The sequence below is a fragment of the Myotis myotis genome, unplaced genomic scaffold, assembly GCF_014108235.1.
Source record: "Myotis myotis isolate mMyoMyo1 unplaced genomic scaffold, mMyoMyo1.p scaffold_m19_p_16, whole genome shotgun sequence".
Lineage (NCBI taxonomy): Eukaryota > Metazoa > Chordata > Mammalia > Chiroptera > Vespertilionidae > Myotis > Myotis myotis.
This window is the reverse complement of record NW_023416320.1, coordinates 19,313,313-19,334,655: the sequence shown is the minus strand read 5'-3', so window position 1 is coordinate 19,334,655 and position 21,343 is coordinate 19,313,313. Positions and strand designations below refer to the sequence as shown.

Sequence of the window (21,343 nt, the reverse complement as noted above, 5' to 3'; positions counted from 1 at the left end):
TCAAAAGGTTAAGTTAGCACATATGCTTCTCCTAATGATATTTATTCATTTATTTTCCATACCCAGGATAGCTCAACAGCTGTGTCTAATCGCTTTCAATGTAATTGCAGCTGTTACCTGTGCAACTCCTCCCCAGATCTCTAATGGAAGGTTGGAAGGAACAAATTTCGACTGGGGCTTTAGTATTAGCTACATCTGTTCTCCAGGCTATGAGCTATCCTTTCCTGCTGTGTTGACCTGTGTAGGGAACGGTACCTGGAGTGGGGAAGTACCACAGTGCTTACGTAAGTATAATTTCCATACTTACAATTATATTTTCCTGTTTTCACTCTCTTAGAACTACTTTCCTGAGTTTACAACTGTTGTTTAAAATTTCCAAGTTTTGCCAGAATAAATATGAGATTGTTAAACTGCTTCCAATATGTAAAGTTTAGTGAAATACCAGTATTTGCTAATGTAGCCACTTTTCATCCAACCATTGTGTGCCTTCTGCTTGAACTCTAAAGTTTAGGCTAAATTGATTTGTTTGTAAACTTTACTTAATTTTCAAAATTATTCCTCAAAATAGAAACCTTCTGAGCTGAATCTGCCAGAAAATTATTCTTTCTAATAAGTCCAGTGTATCTCAGCTGAATGTTCTAATTTAACCCCAAATTTCTTTCTGCAATAAATTCATGTCACTTCTACATATTTATTCAAATCGAGTTCTTATTATCGTATTTGTCATGATAATGATTGTAATTATACATCAAAAATTACTAAGGTAAGAGTAGAGGTAAGAGATTTTTTTTTTTTTTTGCAGAGGTTGCTATACATTATATATCCCTTCAAGACTAATTTGGAAGATTACAAAACAAAAAAAGCCAGATTCCCATTTTACATAAGTTATTGTAACCCATGATATGGGCAGTACTCATTCAGAGACATTCAGTGCTATCCTGTGCCTAGCCTTTTCCTTCCCAGCATGTGGCAGAAAGAGGAGTGCTCACCCTGTCCCCTGGCCTTGGAATGAGCCAGAGCTAACCCACTAAACTGCCCAGAACTCTGCAGTCTTCTCATCTCATTCGGAGCAGAAGCCAGATTGCCTATAGGCTCATGCAAACATTTTATTTTTCCCTGATCTCATCATATCCTGTTCTCCCCCTCATCCACTCTACTCCAGGCACACAGGCTTCTGTGCTTTTACTTTGTATTGTTGTCAGTATTACAGATGTCCCCCGCCCCCCCTCTTCCTGCTCCTCTCCACCCAGCTCCCACTCCAGGCCTCCCCCACACTATTGTTTCTGTCCATGAGTTATGTATATATGCATATATGATACCAGGTTCATCTCTTCCTCTCCCCTCTCCACTGAGATCGGCTATTCTGTTCCAAACATCTGTGCCTCTGGACCTATTTTTTCATCAGTTTATTTTGTTCATTAGATTCCACATGTAAGTGAGATCATGTGAAAGACAAATACCACAGGCTTCCTTACTTTTAATTGAGCACGCAGCCTTGCTTTGACGCCAGAGATTTTTGTGTTCACTATTTACTTTGTCTAGAAATTTCCTTTTAGTCTTTTAGCTCTTCATTCAGAGTCCCTCTTCTCAGTATTCTCTCATCACCATAATTAAAATTTTATATGTTGGTATATAACACTGCCCTTTTAGGCTTTATTTTTTCTCCTTACTAGTCTCCTATCATTCCTTCTTTTTTCTCCTTATAACAACTATACATTTTACTAATCTTGTTTATGTGAATGATGCCCTCCATTCAGGTTTATGCTCCTTAGAGATTATGTTTCTGCTCACTGCTGTATCTGGTATGCAGTGCAGTCCTCTGCGGGTATCAAAACTGAGGATGCTATAGTAGTTAAGACAGTGTGGCACTGGTGCAGGAATAGAAAGTAAAGCAGCATGGTAGAGTAAAGAGCACAGAATCATTAACTGATACTTGATACATTGAAACAAGCAAAGCAGTGGGGGAAAGAATAGACATTGCAGTTAATCAAACAAGGCAATTCATTTTCACTCACACACACACACACACACACAATCTCCATCTCAGACCAAATAGTTAAATCAATGTCAGATTCATGAAGGACTTAAATATTAATGACCTTGGAGTAAGAAAGGATTTCTTAAACAAGTTGCAAGAGCTCCCCTCATAAATGAAAGATGAAAAAAATCAGGTACATTAAAAAGTTTTCATTTCTCATTATGAAAGGACCAATGAGAAACTTGGATGATGTAATATGCATGAAAAATAATAATGTATAGAACATATAAAGATTCCCTGAAACAAAAAGAGATATAACAATAAAGATGGGCAAAAGGCATGAACAACTATTTACTAAAACAAAATCGGTTTACTGAAAAACAAAACTGAACATCAAGCGTGGGTGACGAAGGGGTGCGATGTAAACTCCATACACTCCTGGTAGATGTTTAAGTAGACACACCGTTTGAAGAATTAATTGCTATTATATAGTAAAGGTAAATATGTGCAGAGTCATTGGCCCAGAAATCTTATTTCTAGGTATATGCCCTACAAAATTTTTTTTTGTGCACCTGTACATAAGCAGACATGTACAAGAATATAAACATGAGCATGTTGTTGCTTGGAAAGCTAAACAAGTCAGTGCTTAAGCATGCATGCAGGTGCGGTTTAGTGTATGGAAATCTGCTGATACAAACAGATGGAATGATGGGGGTGGGGAGAGAATTGAGCAGTTTAAGTGGGTATATGTCCCGTCTTTCTTTTTTTGGTTAAGATTTAAAGATGAGTGACCCAGCAGAAATATAGAAGATAAATTATTCAGAAACAAGTTATGAGATAACTTAGCAATAGAAACAGTTGCTGAAGCTAAAATGTCTACTGATAATGCTCACTGAGAAAATAGCCATTAAATTCAAAATGTGCCAGAGATATAATTAGTAAGACTGGGACCCTGGCCTAGGAGCCTAGGGCTTAATGTTAAATTGCTAGAAGTGCTTGTATGTCAAATAGCAGTAATGTTAACAGTATATTAGAAATGCTGAAAATTGAAACAAAACACAACAAAAATGTTTATTTTTCCTGTTTTACTTTACTCTCAAATTTTCCTTTATTTGGTTTTATTCTTTATTTAATCTTAACTGTTTAAAAAGTGAAAAAGGTTTCTAAAATGAGGTCTGAAAATTTAACTTTCTTGTAGTACCTTAAATTTCAGGGAAGATCTTTCTTTGACCATTGAGCTTAAGGCTGAAGTATTCTATAATTAGGGTATGCATCCATTCCAGTTCACCTGGAGCATTCCTAGTTCACTCCTGTTGTCCTGGTAGTCATCTGATCTGGTTAGAATCCTCCTTTCACTCCACAAAGTGCCTTGGCTGGGATAATGCACTTTATGATCACTCAAACTATAGCCATCTGAAGGCAGAATTTATAACGTTTGGTTGTTGCTGTTTGTTTTGTAGGGAAGTATGTTTTTAGGTGATGAATCTACAAATTTAAAAAAAAAACTGAGCACATGTAAAGATAGTTAAAATGGTAAATTATGTATTTCCATTAAAATAAATTGGAAGCATAGAATATATGTACCTTACCTCGGTTATCTACCAGCTTTGAAAGCATCTGGCTGCACCCGCTGTTACATCTGCAAGCTCACTGTGCTCCAGCCGCACTGACCTTCTTCTCCCAGCGTGCCCGATGGGGCTGGCAGTGCCCTCTCCTCTGTCAGGATGCTCTCCCTTGGGATATCAGCATGGCCAAATGCTTTGTTTCCTCCAGATCTTCTCTCAGTTAGCGACAGCCTTGCCACCTTATTACAAATCCGCTCTCACCCCTCGCCATTAGCTCATCCACACATTCCCCCGTTCTGATCTTCACCTACACCGCCTTTCCTCTGAAGACTTACCACCTTCACACATTCTAACTGTACTTGTTTATTTTTGCTTTTCTCACAAATACATACAACCTAAAAGGGCAGGAATCTTAGTTTGTTTACTGATAAGTCCAAGTAACTAAAACTACCTAAAATACTATCTTTCTTTCAATAGTTAAATGAGATAGATAGATAGATAGATAGATAGATAGATAGATAGATAGATGATAGATAGATAGATAGATAGATAGATAGATAGATAGATAGATGATAAATAGGTACATGATAGATAGATATTGAATGGAATCACCTAATCAATTTATTTAGAAATCCTGTCAAGTTAATCCCTTAAGAGGTTGTTGTAGACCATTGAGATTCCTTAGTTTTGCCAAGTTTTAGACTCTGATGGTTTCCCTTTCTCTTAAAAACACAACACTCACAATCCTCCACAGTGCTCTCACCAGTGTTGCTAAGTGGTTAGAGCATCAGCCCCGTGCACTGAAGGGTCTCAGTTTTGATTCCAGGTCAAGGGCACGTACCTGGGTTGTGGTTTGCTCCCCACCCCCGGTCAGGGTGCTTCCAGGAGACAACCAGCCGATGTGTCTCTCACACATCCCTGTTTCTCTCTCTCTCCTCCTCCTCCCCCTCCTTCCCACCCTTCCACTCTCTGTAAAGCAATTGAAAAAAAATATATATATATATATATATATATATATATATATATATATATATATATATGCATATATATACACACACACACATACATACATACTCGGGTGAGGATAAATTAAAAAACTGTTTGAAAGCATTCCCCATAGAATTTTGAAGAGGAAGGAACAAAATACCATGGTGTGTGCTCTGACTGTTCAGCAGAGGACAGCAAAACCAATAAGCATGCACGTTATACACCCTGCAATCTGGAGGGACAAACTGGACAGGATGGGCTGGTTTTCTCTGGCAGAGCCGTCAGGATTACAGTTCACCTTTGCAGCCCATATACACAAATGCTGCGTGGCTTGATTCCGGCCAATATTATTTTAGAAACTGAAATTACTAGTACTACTAGGTGGAAAATACCTGAGTCAGATTAATTTTTAAAATATTACACTGAGTCAAACATGCAGTGTTCATGTAGACAAAAGTAAATCATTGGAATAGACTAACATGGATTCCATGTCACTTTAGTCTAATATTCCAGTTAGTTATCACGGTTTTTCTAAATTGTTTACTCCGATGAATCCTAAATCTTTATCATCGTTGTCTTTTTTTCACTTCCAGCGAAGTTCTGTGGTGACCCTGGTACACCTGCCCAAGGAAAGCGAGAAGGCAAAAGCTTTATCTACCAGTCGGAGGTTGCATTCAGCTGCAATTCTCCTTTCATATTAGTGGGAGCAAGCACCAGGATTTGCCAAGCGGATGGCACTTGGAGTGGTTCCTCACCTCACTGCATAGGTAATATCAATGGAAGGTTGATTACGCTCAGTAATTCTGGTTATAATAGGTATTGGTGACATTTAACGGTTTTCCTATAAACTATGGTTGACTAAATGTGGAAAACGAATGTAAAATGTAGAAGCAATTACAAACACTGAAAATTAATATTAGTAAAACATAGGATATTATTTTTAGCAGGCAAAACTTCCAGAAGAAACATTTGAAATATTTTTTGTCAATAAAGTGAAAAAGTAAAAAGCTTTTATATTAATAGCATTATTAAGTATAACATTAGTATAGATCTTTAGTATTAATAAAACATATTCAAATGAAATTAAATTTGCTCCAAAAATACACAAAATATATATTGATTTAAAATGGCTCTTAGTTTATTTTCTTATTTTAAGATTTTTAAATAGATTTTTAGAAAGAGAGAGAGAGAAAAAAAAAACATCAATTGGCTGCCTCCTGCATGCCCCCTACAAGGAATGGAGCCCACAACCTAGGCATGTGCCCAGATTGGGAATCGAACGGGCAACCAACCAACTGAGCCCAACCAACTCAGCCACACCAGCCAGGGCATTTCATTTCTTTCTAATTACTTTTGACATACAATGTTATATTAGTTTCAGGTGTACAACATAGTGATTAGACATTGCTGTACCTCAGGAAGTGATCAACCCCGAGAAGCCTGGTATTCGTTTGGCAGCATACATAGTTCTTCCATTATTATTGACTCTACTTCCTTTGCTTACTTGACATGCCTGTGACAATTTTTATAACTGGCAGGTTGTCAAAGTACATTACTGCAACCCTAAAACTACATGGCACATTTGGTAAACTAACCAGATGATCTGTCATGCAAACTAGCCACCTCATGGACGACCAGCCCTACCATTCCTATGTCTGAATCTCCTTCAGCTATCAGTGAAAACTCCAAGTAACTAAGTCCTGTGTGTGGGCAAAGCTCTTACTTCTTGAGGGGGCTATTATTCTACCTGAGATTATAATTTATCAAAGTCCTTGGGCAAATATTTTATGCATGTGTTCCACTTTCATATCCTTCATTTTTCTTTAAATTTTTATCCACAGAGTTGCAAAAACAGGCTTCAGAGTTCAATAATTGCATCATTTATAAAAAATGCAGTTAAAATGAATTTCTGGCTTTAGGATTAGTAGGCTCTATCCACGGTGACATGCTATTAGATTTACACCCTTTATTAATACCCAAGGCCATTTCATTATAGCTGATATCACTTAAAATTGTTTTGTATGAGAGAAATACTCTGTGCAAATGCTGTTTATAGATGAGAAATAAAATGATCAACAAAATTGAAAAAATGTAGTAGTAAATTTTGAAGAAATATTATGTTTTTAATCTTCATTTTAGAACCAACTCGTACGTCATGTGAAAACCCAGGGGTGCCCCGGCATGGATCTCAGAACAGTACATTTGGATTTCAAGTGAGTGCCTTAAATAAATATTTCCATTTAGTATAAAACTATATCATTAGGCTTTTTTGGTTCACGTGCATTTAGCCCTGTTGATGCAAACAGAAGAAAAGTTACGTTTATAACTGCACTTATAAACATATTATAAAAAGGTAACAGACAATAAAAGAATGGACATAAAAGGAAATGAAGAGAAGGAAAATATGCTTCAAGAATAATAGCCTAACTGACCATAAAGATGAAAGAAAAGAAAAAGTGGACATGGCTGTGAGCCCAGGAAAATACATAAGCAATAGGTAGTACAGAAGAGAGGGTAAGTAAGAGTATGTGAGGTAGTAAATGAATAAACTCTACAGGAAAATGCGGGGGCAGTGGGAGAAAATAAAGATGAAATAGGTTAAAGGAGAGACAACTGAGACAAGAGTTCACTATTACATCAAATGTGACTATTCAATAAGGCAATAAGACTAAAATGGTTTTGCTTTATAATGCACATATAATACATATTTTTTACATATTGTCATTGATGTGGGAAATATCTGAAAAAATAACCATAACCTATTGTTACACAGCCCGTAGTTGGACTGTTCTATTACAATTCTTTAACATGCCCAGTCATGTGTGGCTGACTTTCTTGTTCTCTCGTTTTTCCCATTTAGATTTTATGTAGAGATTCAGCGAGTTTTTCATTACAGGGCCTAAGGGGAGCCAAAGTGCATACTGATTCTAAAAGGAAATTGTCAATTTACACATTACCCAGCTGCCTTGTTTTGCAGGCTTTTCTAAACTGTGCTATTTTATGTGAAATTCAGTGTGAGCCTGAAGAACATCTATTTCTAAAGAAAGTATTCATCAAAGGTGCCATGTTTTTGTTGCTAAAAATAGTTTTCATTTATCTACAGTTCAGGCTCAGTATGAACATTGATTTGATAGCATTTCCAACTCTCCCAGTTTGCCTCAGGCCTCCCTAGATAATACAAAAGTGTAAAAAAGTGTCTCCGTCTCTATTATATTGATGTTTTTAGAAAACTTTAGATTCGTAAGTACATAAAAGGTTTTATCAGTTGATCTAAATCCTGAAAATTGGACAACTAGCCAAACAGCATTAGTCCTCATTATATGGACAAAGAAGCTGAAACAGATGTGACTTGGCTTTGATCACAAGTCATTGACAATATCCTGACAGAATACAGAATTGTGATGTTAATGTCTGTGCATCATATCAGGTGGTTTTTTTTTGTGAAAAATATGAGTCCTTTCTAGTAAATACCTTTTGAGATCATGGAACTAGAAATGAGTAAAATTGAGTTTGGAATAGCTATCCAATGAAATGAATAGAATTATTAACTGAATTTTAAGAATTCTATTATAATCATTAAAAATGTTGTTACAGCACTAGCCAGTTTAGCTCACTGGATAGAGCATTGGTCCAAGAACTGAAGAGTCCTGGGTTCGATTCTGGTCAAGAGAACATACCTTGGTTGCAGGCTTGATTCCTGGCCCTAGTCGGGGTGCATGCAGGAGGCAACCAATCAATGGGTTTCTCTTATATGGATGTTTCCTTCTCTCGGTCTCTCTCCCTCCCTTCCACACTCTCTAAAAATCAATGGGAAAATATACTCAGGTGAGGGTTAAGAAAAAAATGTTGTTACAAACTTAACCTAGCCCCAAATTCATATTATTTGGCTAATAAAACTATATTAGATTATTATATTCTATCTAGGTTAATATGAATTTGACTAGATTTCAAATATGGTTAGGTGTACATATAAATTATATTAATCTCTATTATAATTGCAAATGATATATTGAGTATATTAAATTAAAGACATCAACTTTTGCCCAGCTGGTGTTGCTCATTGGTTGAGCATCAACCTATGAACTGGAGGTCATGGTTCAAGATTCCCAGTCAGGGCACACACCCGGGATGCAGGCTTGATTCCCAGTATGGGGTGTGCAGGAGGCAACCAATCAATGATTCTCTCTTATCATCAATGTTCCTCTCTCTCTTCCCTTCACCTTTCCTCTCTGAAATCAATAAAGATACATATTTTAAAAAGACATTAACTTTTGCAAATGCATATGGCTGGTATGTGTATGTGTGTGTGTATGTGTATATCCTATCTAATAATAGACAAACATGGTAATTAACCATATGTCCGCCATGCTTCCCATTGGCTAATCAGGGCAATATGCAAATTAACTGCCAACCAAGATGGCGGCCGGCAGCCAGGCAGCTGAAGCGAACAGGAGGCTTACTTGCTCCAGTGAAGGAGGAAGTCAAGGTTCCCCTCCTGCCTCTGCTGGACTCTGAGCTTGCACTCTAAGAAACAATGTTGCAATTATTGAAGCTAAACAAACCCCATGCTTTCAGCCAGCCGGCCAAGCTGGAGTTGCAACAGTGTTTCAATTATAGAAGCCAAACAAACCAGATACCTGCTTTCAGCAGCCCAGGTCTCAGAGCTGGAGCCGAGCCTCAGAGCTAAAGTCGGCTCTCAGTTCCAGCGACAGCCATAGAAGGTAAATAAATCCCAGAATAAAAAAAAAAAAAAGAAAAGAAAAAAAGGAGAGGTTGGGAGCTTCAGTCACCCGCCAGCCTGAAAACGGCCCTCAGCCCCTCACCCAGACTGGCCAGGCACCCCAGTGGGGGCCCCCACCCTGAAGGGGGTGTGACCAGCTGCAAACAGCCATCACCCCTCATCCAGGCTGGCCAGGCAAACAAGCAAGACCCCCACCCTGATACAGGACACCCTTCAGGGCAAACCAGCCGGCCCCCACCCATGCACCAGGCCTCTATCCTATATAGTAAAAGGGTAATATGCCTCCCAGCACCGGGATCAGCGGAGCAGTGAGGCCTCCCAGCAACAGGATCAGCGGAGCAGCAAGGCCTCCCAGCACTGGGATCAGTGGAGCAGCAAGGCCTCACTGCCCCTGTGTCAAGTGGAGCCACGAGGCCTCCCAGCACCGGGATCAGCGGAGCAGCAAGATCTCCTAGCACTGGGATCAGCTGAGCAGCGAGGCCTCATGGCCCCTGAAGCAGTGTGACAGGGGCCAGCGCCCAAACCCCCTGATCGCCCTGTGGCTCTGTGTGTGACAGGGCGGGGCCACAACCTCCCTATCCGCCCTGCTCTGTTTGTGACAGGGGAAGGTGCCCCAACCCCCTGATTGGCCCTGCTCTGTGCCTGATAGGGCGGAGCTCCCCAACCCCCTGATCGGCCCTGCTCTGTGTGTGATGGGGTGGAGCCGCAACCTCCCCATCGGCCCTGCCCTGAGTGTGACAGTGGGGAGTGCCCCTACTACCTGATCGGCCCTGCTCTGTGTGTGACGGGGGGGAGGGGGGGAGCTCCCCAACCCCCTGATCGGCCCTGCTCTGTGTGTGACAGGGTACGGAGCCCCAACCCCCCTGATGGGCCCTGCTCTGTGCATGACAGGGGACAGCGCCCCAACCCCCTGATCGGCCCTGCTCTGTGCGTGACAGGGGGTGGCGCCACAACCTCCCTATCGACCCTGCCTTGAGTGTGACAGGGGGCGGTGCCCCAACCCCCCAATCGGCCCTACCCTGAGCATGACTGGGGGTGGCATCGCAACCTCCCGATCCGCCCTGCTCTTTGCATGACAGGGGACGGCGCCCCAACTCCCCAATCAGCCCTGCTCTGAGCCCGACCAGGGGCTGCACCTAAGGATTGGGCCTATGTATAATTAGTATATATACTAAATATATACTAATTATATTTACTATAAGTGTATAATTATATTTACTAAATCTGTATAGAGCCAACAGAGTTTTAAAAATTCTAGTTCTAATTAATATTAATTTATTGGTAGATTGTAATGAATATGGTCATATATAACTAGAAAAGCCATCTTTATCAGTTGAGAAAAACTCTTGCAAGTAATATATGGTTTTGAGCTAGCTTAAGCCTAAAGGCATTACAAATCAAATTCCGGGTATGTCTGAGACACAGAGAAGGAATTAAGTGAGAGTCATCAAGCCCAGAATTTAGGAACTGGACTCCAATACTCAGTCCCCACTCTTCTGTGTTTACCACATTTTCTCTCTCTGCAGGGGTGCGTCATATGGCCAGGGGTGCGTCACTTCTATTGACATCTCAACCACATAGAGAAGTGATTAATTGCCTCAATCTCAGTTCCAAATTGCCAGAGAATCAGAATAGTCCCTTTTGTATCTATCTCTTGTTTTATCAGGTGGCCAATGATGAGTTAAGTAAAAACAGCTATAGTAACCCCACCTCTGGGAGGGACAAGAGAAAGGAGAAAGTTATGAATTGCAAAGGCATCTTCTTAATTTTCTCTTTAAAGTGTTAATCTATTCACTTTTCTTTTCTACATAGATTTATAATAGTAGATTTTTTGGACATAGATATACTTACTAATATATAAGACTATATATTACCTCTTGATAGGATAGTCTAGAGATGATGATAACTCTAGTATTGAAAAATAAGACTCACTATAATTTATCTTTTTATCTAAAATATTGAAAATTGGAACAATTTTTTCTGGAAATAGATTGCTAGTGAAGGGAGCAGCTGTCAAAATGATTGATACAACACCTAGATTAATTATGGGATAAATGCCAAATACATATTTCCTTAACTGCTGTACCACTCTTTAAATTGAGCTCTGAGATTTGGAAGGCACATTATTTAGATTTAGGACCTGTAACATAAAGCGATTATAGACATTAAATGTTTTAAATATGACTCTTAGATGTTTAACCCCAAGTTATTTAACCCTAGGAGAGTTAACCCTACCAAAATAACCATGGTGATTATGTGTGATTTCTAGTTTATAATCAAAATTAGTACTTAAGTACATTAAATAAGGCAAACATGTTACTTAGTGTTTATTATCTTTAAATGATGAATACAACATGAACTTTAAAACATAAATTTTATTTTTTAATTAAAATCTTCTGATTATTTTTTAATATAAACTTACAATATACCTTAAAAATCAAATTTTCTTAAATCAGGAAGCTCGGGGTCAAAATTGATGCTCAGTGAAAATCCCCTCTGCATCTCATCTTAAACACATATGCTATTCCTTTATTTTTATGATCCCACCTTCCTACTTCAATTTTATGAACCTTGAATTATATATTCCTTTTACTAGAAATTCTCCCAATTTTTTTTTTTTTTGGATGGGGGTGGGAGGTGAAGTGTGTAATATAAACATAACAAAACTACAAATAGAAAAATTGTTTAAAATGCATTACAGAAAGCATATACATTTTTGAAACCTTAACTATAAATATATTTTTGAAGGTCCAAATTTGGTGGTAGATGAAATGAGGGAAGATTTATTGGTGAAAGGTGGCACCCTTAACTGAGATCTAGCCTAAAGTAGGATTGTAGGATTGACGGGTTTGAAGAACTGTTTGACGAACAGAATTGCAAAATCTACAATGATCAGTTACGTAATCCAGGCCATAGGAGAGAGTAAAAGTCTGTAGCACCATATTGTACACCCTCAGGGAGTATGTAAATGGCATGCTCTGGAACATAATAGGAATGCCACTGTTTGTGTGGAATGCAGCATTCTGGCATTGGGCAATATAGCAGCATTGGGCAGTATAGCAGCCTTGGACAAAATGGGGCATTCAGGGGTAAGAGATCTCCTAAAGGCTAAAGTGAATGTGTTATGAGAGACACAATCCCAGGAAACTAGACAGGTAAATGATGTTCTAAGAGAATGACTATTGGAATTGAATGTTGCTGGTGTAGCATAGTTCTGGCAGATAATGAGAGTGTGAGAAATAGTGGATTTAGCTAGTCTCAAGGTCCACATAGAATCTTGTATTAAACTGTGTCACCTTAGGCTCAGCCTCATGTTGCTTTAGCAGGTGGGAGTAGGAGCTAAGGGGAAAGCAGAAAGCAGGTATCTGTGTTACGTACTAAGGCAGCGATTGAGCATTCTCAGCTTCCAGTTGTTGGGGAAGGATAAAGTGGCAGGCCCTAACTATTCCTCCATCTCTAATCATTTAATAAATCATGGTGGTTTTTTCTTGTAATTTATTTTGGGTAAACAGCTTCCTTCCCCCATGTACTTCCACACACCAGTCCAGCTTTTATCCACTCATTTCTAAAATGTCAGTGGCAGCCTTGTGATCAGAACTGCCATTCATCATTCATTTTGTTTAGTGGTTTCTTCATACAATGTCCACTTAATTTTCCAAAAAGATTACTTTCTACGCCACTTTTCACTGGCTCTTAAAGCTTTAGCAACTTTGCTTCTATTTAAAAAGGATTTCAAATGTCACAGCTTGCCATTTGAGACCCTTGATTCTTACTTATGTCTCTGACTTAATACATATAGCTAGAATTTATTTAAAACCTATGTGCCATCCCTGTGTGGAATAGATTATATATATCCTATTTTATTTAAACCTCAAAACAAATCTCAAGACAAATAATCTTATCATCTTTATTTATAGATGGGAGGTTAAATCTCAAACACGAGATATTCCTTATTTAAGTAAGATCAGATCCAAAGTAAAGCCAAGCATAGGTTAGTCTGGGGTCTGGTTTTTTTTTTTTTTTTTTTGGTTTTTTTTCTTTCTTTTTCTTTTTTAACATTTCTATTTATTTCAGAGAGAAAGGGAGAGGGAGAGAGACAGATAGAGATATCAATGATGAGAGAGAATCATTGATTGGCTGCCGCTTGCATGCCCCCTACCGGGGACCAAGCCTGCAAATGGGGCACCTACCCAGACTGGGAATCGAAACCGGACTTCCTGGTCCATAGGTTGACGCTCAACCACTGAACCACACAAGCCAGGCTCTGTTTTCTTTTTAACTATATTTCATTGCCTCCCATTTTAGCCCAGCTGTGTGAACTATCCATGTCAACCAATGAAATGTACTCTTGTTTTTCATAAACTAAAATTATGTGTATTTTAACTTCCATACATTTTCTCATTTTCTTACATTGTTTAATTTTATATCAGTTGCTCTCAAACTTTAGAATTCGTTAAAATCACATAAAAGGGCCCTGGCCAGTGTGACTCAGTTAGTTGGGACATTGTCCCTTACACCACCAAGTAGTCATGGGTTTGATTCCCCATCAGGGCACATACCTAGGTTGCAGGTTTGATCCCTTATTGGGGAGTGTGTGGGAGGCAACCGGTTGATGTTTCACTCTCACATCAATGTTCCTCTTTCTCTCTCTTTTCCACTCTCTCCCATTCTCTCTCTCTAACATCAACAAAAACATGTTCTCAGGTGAGGATTTTTTAAAAAAAAATCACTTAGAAGGTTTGTTAAAACACAGATTGATAATCCTTACCCTAAGACTTTCTGATTCAGTGGGTCTAGGGTAAGGTCCCAGAATTTTCGTTTCTAATAAGTTCCTGGGTGATAGTAAGGTTACTGGTCTGGGAACCACACTTTTGATAACCATTGTTCTATCTATTTATCTCTATTCCACATCCTTGAAAACTCAGTCAAACAGCATGTCTTCTATTGCATATTTCTGTCACCTGTACATCATTCAGTAAACACTTTTATGTCTAATATCATATTGCATTTACTGTACCCATATTCATTTTCCTCTTATGTTTGTAATCTTTATTTCCATATCTATTTTATCCACCTTAATTTATCTTTCTTAACCCTCTGTCTGTCTGTCTGTTATTCTATGTTATACTCATAGATCTATGCTTTTTTCTTTAGCCTTGACTCCCCGCCCCCCCCACAATTTTATTTTAAATCAGATTTCAATTTATTTTTCCTCCAACTTCTATGATGCATAATTTCTTTTGAAAACATTTTCTCATTCAAACTTCTTTTTTTAACCATATTCAAGTTGCATTGGAACATTTGTTGTTGTTTCTTTTTTCTCCTGTAATTTGCTGCAGGTAGGGAGTGTTGTACAATTTCATTGCAAAAAAGGACACCTTCTCCAGGGGTCAACAACACGTACCTGCCTGCCAGACCTCACATGGAGTGGAATTCAGCCCGAATGCATACGTAAGTATTATGGCTAAGAAATTATACTTATCACAGAAGAATTTATATGCATTTTCCTCCGAATGGTGAAAATAAATGTATATCCATACCACAGATGCATCACATTGATGTTTTAGACTATTATAAATCATAATTCATGCCCTGACCGGTTTGGCTCAGTGGACAGAGCGTCGCCCTGCGGACTGAAGGGTCCCGGGTTCGATTCCGGTCAAGGGCATGTACCCTGGTTGCGGGCACATCCCCAGTGGGGGGTGTGCAGGAGGCAGTGATCGATGTTTCTCTCTCATCGATGTTTCTGGCTCTCTATCCCTCTCCCTTCCTCTCTGTGAAAAATCAATAAAATATATTTAAAAAAAATAAATAAAAAATAAATCATAATTCATGTATATAAGTTTATTACTATATCATAACCCTATGTCCACTGGGAAGCATTCTTTCTAAAGAAGGCAGAAGGCATGAGGCACAATTTTATTCTTCTTTAAGAGTTCTTGTAATTGTGTTCAGTTTAGTCACCTGGTATTTTAGATAATGATTAGTTTTTAGATTTATAGATCTACACTATGAATCTGAAATACTCAGATACAGGAGGCTCCTGCATAGTGACTCTTAATCTGATCACTTGTGAAACTCTCTGAGCATCTGAGGAATGCTAGAAAAACCCATGTAAGGAAACATGCATGTACACCTTGACCAAGAATTTGAATATTACTTCAGGATTTCCTGGAGCTGGTAAATATGCACTGACCCTAAATTGAGAACACTTGCTGTACAAATTAAAGTAGAATGAAGTTCAAGGTCACTAAACAATCTTTTCTGACTAACAGAAATAAATTTTAGCTGGTGAGTTATTTATCTCTTCTTTCCCTCCCATCTCCTCTTTCTTATCTCCTCCTCCATCTTCATACATTCTTGATCCTCTTGGGGGAAAGAAATAAAGAGTAAGAGGGAGGAGAATGGTATAGAACGTTTAGGATTTGCAGAAGTTAAATAAAGACCTACAAATGTACTCTAGCCCTGTTCTTGGCCACTAATGATCACCCGAGCCCCTGTGGACCTGGAGCGCACCCAAACACTACACTGAGTCATGTCGTATGCCCGCTTGGTTTATATTTAAATATGGAAAAATCTCTTAAAAGAGAATTCCTCAGTGTGTACGTTAGAACAGCTGTTTGGAACGTGGCTAGGTATTTCATAGTAAATCAAGATTCTCTGATGACCTACATTTAGAACATGATGATTTAAATGAAGATAAACAGCTTCTGTTACTGAAAAGCATCTCAGAATTTTAATATGTGCTTAATGTGGGGGTTAAGAATGTAGCAGAGACAGACTTTGTGTTTATCCTTAGCAATATTCCCCCATGGGGGTTAAATTTCATTAACTGAATTGAATTAAATATAAACCATGTAATACAATGTTTATCACAGTGTTAAAAATGTTATTTATAGCTCTGTAAATCTCCATTGAGAAATTTATTTTCCAAACAAATTTGTCCACAGAATACTTTTCTCAGTGACCATCTTTTATGAATTTTTATCCATGAACAAATGATCAGAAATTTTGTCTTATTTAGGGAAAAAGTTCTTGCAGCATCTATTTCTGATTGAGAAAGGCATGGTCTTTAAAATACACAAAACAGGTGAACTGGGGGTCAGGGCCAAGAAGTGCCATAAGTTTAGGTAGAGTGAAATCAAAGTAGAGAATTAGGAGTGAGAGGAAATGAAAAAGGGAAATAAAAAATTAAATGATTGAAAAAATACTACTAGCATATACAAAAATATGACCAGAAAAGTTCATAGGTAGAAAAAATGTTAAATTTTACTTTCTATATTAGGAATTAGTAATATCAGAATGATATAATAAGCTGTAGTTCAGTGGTTCTCAACCTTCTGGCCCTTTAAATACAGTTCCTCATGTTGTGACCCAACCATAAAATTATTTTCGTTGCTACTTCATAACTGTAATGTTGCTACTGTTATGAATCGTAATGTAAATATCTGATATGCAGGATGGTCTTAGGCGACCCTGTGAAAGGGTCGTTCGACCGCCAAAGGGGTCGCGACCCACAGGCTGAGAACCGATTCTGTAGTTGTATTTAACTTTAAAAAAAATGTTTTATAATTTAAAGTAAATGTAATACATTTTAAAAATCATAAAATAATATTTTCTAAACTGGCATAGAAAATTTGAGTTTGAGAAACTTTAAGAAGTATTTTACCATGCGACCTTTAAAATGTTAATATGCATTGTGATTCTAAAATGATGATGTAGTATACATTTATGAGCTTAATTATCCACAGTCTTTTCCCCCCTCCATTTACCTATTAACATCATGTTTATCAGAAGATTGTTTAGGAAATGCTAGTCTATAAAATCAGAATGTATATTTACATTTATGTATTTCCTTTGATTCATTAAGTAATTATTTTAAACTCTATTTATATAAAGGCATTCACATGCCTTTAAAAATATATCATGGCTCCAGTCTTGAAATTTTCTTAACATGTCTATAAAAACGAACATTTTTCTCTCTTTTTTAACATAGCCCACAGCTGTAAGCAGCCGGAAACTCCTGTTCATGCAAATGTAGTAGGAATGGACCTTCCATCCCATGGGTATACACTAGTTTATACCTGTCAGCCTGGCTTCTTCTTAGCAGGTGGAACAGAACACAGGGTGTGTAGATCTGATAACACCTGGACTGGAAAAGTTCCTGTTTGTGAAGGTAAATTTTTTTTCCTATAAAACCTTTCACAGAAGATAGTGTATTTTTTGACCTCCCTCCAATAAAAGAGACAAAAAGTAAATTAAATTAGCTTAGGAGCAAGGGAAATTTGTTGGCCAACTCTAAGGAAAGGAGTGATCTAGATCCTTCTGAACCCCAAGGCACAAAAATATTATTTGGGTTTTTATAGCTTCTTTTCCATGTTCTGGTGTTTGTTCTTGCCCTTATTACTTCTTCTAGTTTTCTATTCATGGTAGGCGTACTAGTTTTATAAGGCTAACCATAACAAAATACCACAAGCTGGGTGGCTTGAAAGACTAGAAATTTATTCTCTCACACTTCTGGAGGCTAGAAGTCCAAAATCAGTCGGCCCAATGCCCTCTGCAGGCTCTAGGGAGGATCATTCCTTACCGCTTCTAAACTTCTGATGGCTTCTGACTATTCTTGGCATTCGTTGACTCAGACCTGCCTCATCTCAGTTTCTGCTTTCATCACATGGCCTGTTCTATGTATCCTATATGTCCTCTCTTTTTCTTATAAAGACATCAGTCATTTGTTTTAGGGATCATTTCACCTTAAGAGCCCCAAATAATTATGTAAGCAAAGACCTGATTTCCAAATAAGGTCATATTCTGAGGTTCCTGGTGAACATACAATTGCGGGGATACATGCTTCAACCCACCGCAGTGAAAAAATTGCTTCCAGCTTTCCTGGCCTCATACACTTCTGGCTCACACCCTGGTAAAAAAAAAAAAATCTTTCCCAAAGCTTGGTCATGAAAGCATATTAAGGAGTTCCATTGGCACAGTGTTGAACAGAGTCCATTTCTAAGTCCATTACTCAGCCTGAGTGATAGTATGCCTTTTCTAGGTAAAGTGTCAACTGCTCTTGCTGCTTCGTCAGGACAGTCCCCATCTAGACAAGATGTAAGGAATTTATGGGAGGGAATAGGGTTATGTTTCCAAAAGAAGGAGCAGAGGAAATTTTTTTTCTGAATTCTTGATAAAATTATCAAGAAACTATCTTTTCCTTTTATTTTTCATTTCTTCAGACCTTCTAATTCTTGATCTCTTGAAGATGTTAATGGCTTTATCCTTCTTGAAATGTTTTTTCTCTCTTCTTTTAGCTAGAACATTACTGTTTTTTATTTAATTTTTATGGTAGAAATCTTTACAGTGTGAGATCATATTATTTTATTTGTTTACTTGTCATTGTCTTTCTTTGCTCTTTGCCCTTTCATCTGCTCCTCCCCAACTAGAATATAATATCAATAAAAACATAAACTTTACTTTTTACAACTGTGATTTTAACATCTAGATCAGTTCCTTGCATGTGAATGTGTTAAATAATATTTGAGTAAATAAATATGTTATTCCCCCATAATTCTGGCTCTCTATTCTTCATTTCCTTTATTATTTTGTACCCATGATTTTCTAAAGGCTTGGTTCTTAGCCATCTCTTTGTTTTACTCTATATTCTCTCCCTAGATAAGGTCATTTAAGCCAATAGCTTCAACAGTCTCCTTTAAGGAGATTATTTGCAGATTAATGTTTATAGCTTATGTTTCTTCTCTTTGCTTCAGAATTTATGTTCACTTGCTTACTTGATGTTTCTCCTTGAATTACTCAGAGACATTTCAATACTCAATATATGCACATCTGAACCCATAAATTTTTTTCACTGAAGTCTTCATTTGGTATTCTCTATCTTGGTGGTACCATCGTCATATAGTATATAGACATCTAGTAGTCAGCTTTGACACCTTCTTATCCCTTTAAATCCACGAGTATTTCAACAGTTTTTTTTAATTTATCTGCTTTTTTGTTTTATCATCACTACTGCAGTTGTCTCACTGAAGATTAGCTCTACTGGGACCATTGCTACAGCCTTCTAACGTCCATGCCCATGTCTATATCCACTTCTTTCCAAATTGTTCTCCATCTTTCAGCCAGAGTGATGTTCAACCAAGTAACTTCCCACTCAAACCCTTTAAAGACATTACATTGTCCTTAGGATAAAACTCTAAGTCTTTATGTGACCTGCAAGCACTGCCTTTCATCATTCTTATAGCTTTCCAGGCACATCTAGCTCCACACAGGATTTCTTTGGTTTATGGGCTACCTGTGGTGTTATTTAAAGCTCTAGTTTTATGTTTTCTCCATTGAGCCTACCCAATTTCTTATGACTCTATGTACTATCTCAACATTGTTTTTATTGTTTTTAAACAAATGATTTCTGCCTTTTTGCAACAGGAACATACACTCAGCCTTCAGCTTTTATGTTGAAATCAACTGCATCCATAATAGATATGCCTCTAAAATAAGAAACAGTATTCCATTATGTGGTAGCACTAATCTCTCCCCTTGTTTCCCTGGACATAAGAGGGGTAATTACTGAAATTGTTAGCTGTACAACAGGAGTGTTGAGTGGGGACAGACATACTATGATGAACAGGACATATTGGGGAAAATTATATGATATGTCAGAGAATAAATTTGACAGGGGATCGTGTTTTTGGGAGGTGTAAGTAAGTGTTATTAATTATGTTAACTTTTATAAACATTTATTATTTCTTTTCATAGCTGGTTCCAAAATATTGGTGAAAGACCCCAGACCTGCACTCGGAACACCCAGCCCAAAGCTAAGTGGTTAGTAACTTCAGTTGTTTTTCTAAAAGCCATGATATCTAAAATGACTATTTATTTATAAAAATATATTTTGGTATGTGGAAACTATGTATTTGACAATTTGGAATTTGACAGTTTGTGTTATGAGATATTGAATCTCCAGCAGTAAAATACTATGACATGTTAATATTCCAAAAATATTATTTATAGTTCTCCCTATAAAATTTCCTTCCAAGATTATCTGCAAATTACTGAATAATAATAGCAATTATTTTATTTAAAATATTTTAAAAATGGAATGTTATATAAAATTTTTAATTATAAATTTTTTAACAAAAGAACAAAATGCACTTGTTATGTGATTAAAAGTTTAGGAACTTCTAGAACTCGTTCAGTTTGTTTTCAATGATTAGATTTAAAAAGCAAAATTTTAAAACCTACCATAGTCATTAAAACATAGACTTGGAAGTCCAACAAAATTGATGTAATTCCTATGTTATACATTCCCTACCCTATGACTTTGGAGAAGACTCTAAAGAAATCAATGGAAAAAATATCCTTGGGTGAGAATTAAAAAAAAGTAAGCGTTCTTCTATGAAAGCTTCTCTTTTAGTATTAGTCAATATCTTATTTATATTGACATAAATGAAAAGCTACTAATAAAATTGAAGGCTTCAAGTCTAATCTTTACCTGGGAGATAGAGTGGCCCAGTTGTATTGAATCAGGAAGAGTGATAGGATCTCATTTTAGTTGGGTTCAGAAATTCTCAATGTACATGTTACAAAACTGGAGTGCTCACAGAACTCTGAGATACTGATTTATTCAGCACTCAGCAATAACAGTCAGAATGTCACTAAGGCAGTCAAATAGCCTGTCAACATAAGAGAGGAAGGTTAGCAATAGAGTCAGACAGCCATATTGGTCAATCAGTGCACAGAATTTTCCAAGAGAAATGCTTTCTCGGGGAGCAGATGGATGCTCTAAATAATAACTCCACATCAAGTATAAATCTGGACTGTCCTGGACAAAACATTACAGTGATGACCAGTAAATAAGTCAGGCAGACAAAATAAAATCATATGGAAGAACTAAACACCGTGATGAGTTTAACTAATATTCAACAGTAAAGATTTCTGCATCAAACAATTATAGAATATATACTTTCCTCAAAGGCACATAGGACAGCTATAACAATGAATCATATATTAAATAATAAATAAATCTACACAAATTTCAAAACACAGTCTTTTCTGATCATGATACAGTTA

General features: G+C 37.4%; 1 protein-coding gene across 3 annotated transcripts in view; it reads left to right on the top strand.

Annotated features, from left to right (window-relative positions):
• CSMD3 (CUB and Sushi multiple domains 3) overlaps positions 1–21,343 on the top strand; it is an 872,847-nt gene that overhangs the window by 829,764 nt on the left and 21,740 nt on the right. For all 3 annotated transcript variants that reach the window (XM_036338167.1, XM_036338166.1, XM_036338165.1), the window contains 6 exons: positions 111–284; positions 5,124–5,297; positions 6,670–6,743; positions 14,611–14,722; positions 17,268–17,447; positions 20,030–20,095. In XM_036338167.1, the coding sequence (XP_036194060.1) occupies positions 111–284; positions 5,124–5,297; positions 6,670–6,743; positions 14,611–14,722; positions 17,268–17,447; positions 20,030–20,095 (780 nt within the window). The remainder of the gene's footprint in view (positions 1–110; positions 285–5,123; positions 5,298–6,669; positions 6,744–14,610; positions 14,723–17,267; positions 17,448–20,029; positions 20,096–21,343) is intronic.